This window comes from Gavialis gangeticus, unplaced genomic scaffold, assembly GCF_001723915.1.
Source record: "Gavialis gangeticus isolate Ggan-Ray unplaced genomic scaffold, GavGan_comp1, whole genome shotgun sequence".
Classification (NCBI taxonomy): Eukaryota; Metazoa; Chordata; order Crocodylia; family Gavialidae; genus Gavialis; species Gavialis gangeticus.
In genome coordinates, this window is record NW_017729024.1 from 436,768 (window position 1) to 442,196 (window position 5,429).

Genomic DNA, 5,429 nt, shown 5'->3' on the forward strand with positions numbered 1-5,429 from the left:
ATCAGGAGGCGCTACTTCATGGTCAGGGAGGCTAGGATCTGGAACCAACTTCCAAGCGAAGTGATGCTGGCTCCTACTCTGGGGATCTTTAAGACAAGGCTTGACAATCACCTTGCTGGGGTCGTTTGACCCCAGTACTCTTTCCTGCCATGGCAGGGGGTCGGACTTGATGATCTGCTCAGGTCCCTTCCAACCCTACTAACTATGAAACTATGAAACTATAAATGTTTGTTGTTGTGTATCATCTGTCTGTGGATAGGCACATTACCTATGAATATGTTCATTCTCTGAAACTACTCCATGAATATGCTGTGCCGATACTTTCAAGTGTGCCTACTGCTCCCCAGTCATGCACTGCTAGGATTACCTAGCAGGCATCTGGACTTAAGAACATAAGAACAAAAGAAGTACTATGTTGGATCCATTAAGTCCTGTATTGTGTCTCTGACAGCGGCAGGTAGGACACTCCTTTGCAGCTAGGGCTGGTTACATACTGCATGAGAACCTTCTAAAAGTTATGTAGGGTGCTACTCAATATTAGCACTCTTAGGCGTGCAAGCACTTACATGTGAGTCATAAGATAAACCCAGAGATTTCAGGTAGGAATCCATAGTGTCAAAAATATTCTGACCTGCTGTGGTCTTTCTGAGTTCTTTGCAACAGAAGAATTGCTCTTTTATTTTTCCATAGTCAAGAAACAAGTCAAAACTAAGAGCTGGCATTTTCCAAGGAGTGCCTTGGATCTAACAAGGGGTGTAATGCATCTAAAAAGGTTAAGGACCACTGCACTAGGGTCACATGGAGAATCTCTCTTGACATCGGCATGGGCTGGATCACATGGATGGCATGTTTCTGGGAATTTGATCAGAATCCCACTAGAGTCTATGGGTAGCAACTGAACTGATTCCTGGACAGATATAATGAACAGGTCTTGCATTTTATTTCCATTTCCCTGACCAGTGCTTTACCCCCAGAGGGGTTTCACCTATGACAAGAGTCCACTGGACTCTTCCAATAGCTATTTGCAAACTCATGCAGCCCTGATGGAGACCACACCTTTGAGCCAGTGAGAAGAGATTTGGTTCTCCCCTGGCTTTCCCTGACAGCTGTCCTCTTGGATGTTATGCCAGAGATGGGACCAGGAACCTCTGGAGCTGAAAGGACTGCCTGCTATAGCCTGAACCAAAGCCCCTGAAGCTGGGGACTATAACAACTTACCAGTATGTCCTCTGTGGACTACAAAGTGGGGGAAGCATAACACATGTTCACCAGTGACTTGCCTGTGGACTTGCTAATATTGTTCTCACCGACCCTTTCCTTACAGCCTTCTTTGCTGCTAAAACCATCTTAAAGGGACTCAGTAAATTGCAGGCTTGATTCTGCAAAATTTGCTCAGGCCAAGTTCCCTAAGAAAGAAGTTAGCTTGCACCCAGGTAAGGACAATGGAACTACTTTCCTAGGCTCAGCACCCAGGACCATTCAACTGTTCCCAAAATCAAATGTGCCTTTGCGCAGGGACATGTGTATGCTTTGTGTGCACTATGCAACGGGAATAAGCTATTTTTGTGCACAGCCATTTTCACTTACAGGTTCTTCTGTCAAAACCAAGGACTGTTGTCAGGAGGTGACTCACAGTGATTAAGGGAAAAGGGAAATAGAGGCACTCTTTCCTGTGCTCCCCAGTACTTCCCCTCTCCCATGACTGAGCTGGGAAAACAGTGGAAACAGCAGTAAGACCAGAAGCCTGGCTCAGGGGTTTCTGGGGCTCCCAGCCAACTGCCAGTAGAGGGAGTAGTGGTGCCCCTCCTGAGATGCATTTTCTGCCTCCTCTTTAGGCAAATGTGTCACCCAGATCGCTCTCCACTCCAGCCAGGGGGAGAAAGGGGATGTTACAATCCTTGCCTTCTGCAAAGAAGTACTAGAGAAAAGAGGATCTCTTTTTTTTAAACATGATTTAAAAGCCTTCTGACCCACAAAGAGCTGCATGGTTGGACTGGAAAGAGTCCCAGCTCCCATTTGAATTTCTTGTTCCAAAATTCTTGAATTTCTTATTCAAGTCTAGTCATCTGTAGCCTGCAGAGCACTCCAGGAATGTGGCCCTGATGAGTTCCACACACACCACCACTGCACACACACCTGCCACACACAGCATAAAGGAACACTGCACAAACACATACTGCACACTACATGCACACATGTTGCACATACATGCTTTGTTCAGCATACATGAATGCTAGTCAAACACACTCTGTATGCAATATGCAAGCACATCTCCTATATGCATTGTCTGAAGAGCCAATGCCCATATTCATTTGCTTGCATGGTGATAAGCTCACTTAGCAACACAAATTCCTTTCTGAGACATTTCTTCTTTTTCCCTTCTGTTCTTGAAGCTTTGTCCTGCCTCAAAGGACAGTATCATGCTGCACCACTCAACAACACCAAGAAATGTGTTGACAGTATCCAGCACTGGTGAACTCCTCCTCTCAATCTGACATCTTCTAACCACCATTTGCAAGTCTCCCAAGGAAACTCTAAATGCAAACTCTAAAGTCTAAAGCCCTTAATGCAAAACAATTAATTACTAGTAATAACTAGATTCTCCTTAGGCCTGAAGAAGGATGCTTGTGCCCAAAAGCTTGCAAAGAACAATTTTTCCAACTATTTAGTTGGTTGGGTAGGGCTGTAGGTTGGTCTAATAAAAGATCTGCTCAAAGAGCCTTGTCTGCCTATGTCCTTAGACCAATGCAGCTACAACCAACAACCCTACTAGTAATAGTGACATTTGTAAAGCCTTTCTTTAAGATGGGATATAAGCGAGACTGAGGTCTCACACTGCCTGCCAGCAATCCCGCCCCTTCATCCTTAAACAGAATGAAACTCATCAGAAGGCTATAAAATAAGTTCATTTGCTCCACATGCAACACTCAAGCTATGCACTAAACTCCAGGAAAATCTGAATGTGAATCAACAAGAATTAAACTGGTGAATGTGCAAACAAAACAGCAAGGTTGCTGTCCAGCAGTGTCTGCTACTTTAAACTCAAAAAGCTGATTGCACTTCTCTTTAGTGAGCCACACTCTAGTTATAGTGCAGTCTGTTTCTTATGTCAATCTCCAACACTCTGTCCTTTAACTGTAAGTAAAAGCAACTGGTCCCCTACTAAGGCACATCTGCTCCAAGTCCGTATTGCAACAGGGAAAAAAAATGACACCTTCAGCTATATAAACCAATAAAGATTGTCGGATTTGGTTTGCCCCTGTTGCTATCAGGCAAGCAACCTACTGGGTTAAAGACTGGTGACATCTGCTAAAAAATGTCAAGAGTGAGGGGAACAGAAAGGTAATGAATCACACTGAATACCGAATGCAGTGCTAGAGAGAGAGCCCATGCCACTTCACCATCTAATCCACACTGAAGACAAGAGCCGTGGACAATTGTTACCAAGTCAGTGTATCTAGTTATCAGTGATCTACAGACATAGAGATCTCTTGCCCTCAATATATACTGAGAGAGACATATGTCAAAAAATACATGAAGAATATGTGAAGCATGTGAAATTGAGCTCTCAAAAGTCAGGAAAAGATCCAGTTAACTATGGTCCCTTGCACATACAAATATGACACAGCCCATATTGAAATAATCACATGCTCTTCTCCCTTAAATAATATAGTATGATATGATACATTTCCCTATGACCTGAAAGACAAAAGCGTAGCAGCTTTGTTCTTCTCTGCATGCATTTTAACTGAGAAACAGTAGCTTTCTCTTGGGGAAGGGGTAGTTAATGGAATTTCCTAGGGAATATGTTAAGATAGAAAAAAAATCCACAATGTCGAAATATTTGATGAGCCATTTACCCGACTGTCTAATACACCTTATAAAACTGCAGGAGTGAACCCATTAGATGTGCAGCATCAGTAATTTGCTGAAGATAGACATACTGCCCATCATCCCAAGAGTTCCAAAATCATGTCATACCACACAACATCATAGAGGTAGTTAGCCATGTTAATCTAAAGTAAGGCAGAAAGCAAAAAAAAAATCCAACTCCACCACGTGCTACCCACCAAAGACAAAAGAGCCTCGTTTACCTTCATCGCGTTTGCGTTTGTTGCTTTCAGCACTGGGGGATGTAATTCCCAGAATTCCACTAATGGAGTAGGAGGAGCCTGCTGAGTCAGTGTTCACTGAAGACACTTGGGTCACAGACCCTGTGGAGGCTGTAATTAAAAGCAAAGCAGTCAGTATGAGGACTAGCCAGAGTGTATGTGAGCCAGGCCCCTGCATTTGCTGTAGGACCACCCTAGGATATGATAGAGTGTTTTGCATTTGGGTGCTCTGAGCCTTAATACAATCTGACTATGAAAGTCACCTCCTATGTAGCAGGGCATGCACTCACAGATTGGGGGAGATTCTGTATTCCTTATGTATACAAAATCCCACTGCCTTGAGGAGAGGCTTCATGTGGGCAAGGAATGCGGTTTGAGGACCCAAAGTAGTGTTTGGGGCAGGGATTTGTTCTGTTCACTTTCCTGCTCTCAGCACCACTGGGGTCCTGTTTCCTGGTACCAACTTTTCATTGAAACCACCAGCTGGTAGAACCAATGGTTTGGAGAACACAAGCACTGAGCATTCAAAAACCATTAGTCAAACTAAAAATTGTCAGATGGGCTTAAAAATTCATTTAAAAAATATGGGCCTTTCCTGCTTGCCTCTTAATGCTGGAGCACTGATGATTTTGACCTTTTCTCTAAAAAGATGAAGGATAGAAATGTACTTTCATTTTTTTCAGGAGAAATTTGATTCTCACCTAATGGTTTAATTCCAGCATCTGGGGCTTTAAGTTGTAGTAGTTTATTTATGGCTTTTACTTAAATGACACAGTAGAAATATTATTATTATTATTGTTATTGTTGTTAGTAATAGTAATAATAATTACATGATTTGTGGTTATTGGTAAAAACATACAATAAAATTCCACATTCTTCAAATTTAAACAAAAGTAAAATTAAATATCATATATGATACATAAAAATAAATAAAATGAAGAAATAGTAGAATAAAAAAAATAAAAACAAGGAATTCAATATGATTTTGGCCCTTATTCTTTGAGCAAGTAACACAAATGTACCTACAGAGTATAGGACAGGCTCTAAGTTGTTAGAGAGGAGCCAAATTGTTTTTTCTTCATTAGCCCAGCCCTTAAAATTTTCCATGAATGGAGAGATCCATTTCCCTCTTATTTATTTAAAGAATGAGTTAGGCCACTGTGGCAGTGCACCTTTGGGTGCTTGCCACCTTAAGGGCTGGAGGCAGGCAGACAGCCGATGCTTGATTAAGGCAGCCATTTTAGGACCCAGCACACACAGGCTGGAGCAGCAGTCTGCTGCTAGCAGCCAAGGGAGTAACATCAGTCGGCTGAACCA

At 42.5% G+C, this 5,429-nt stretch overlaps 1 protein-coding gene across 1 annotated transcript in view; it reads right to left on the reverse strand.

The window, feature by feature from the left end:
• PAX5 (paired box 5) overlaps positions 1 to 5,429 on the reverse strand; it is a 322,087-nt gene that overhangs the window by 274,798 nt on the left and 41,860 nt on the right. The window contains exon 5 of the mRNA XM_019516802.1: positions 4,095 to 4,223. Coding sequence (XP_019372347.1) covers positions 4,095 to 4,223 — 129 coding nt within the window. The remainder of the gene's footprint in view (positions 1 to 4,094; positions 4,224 to 5,429) is intronic.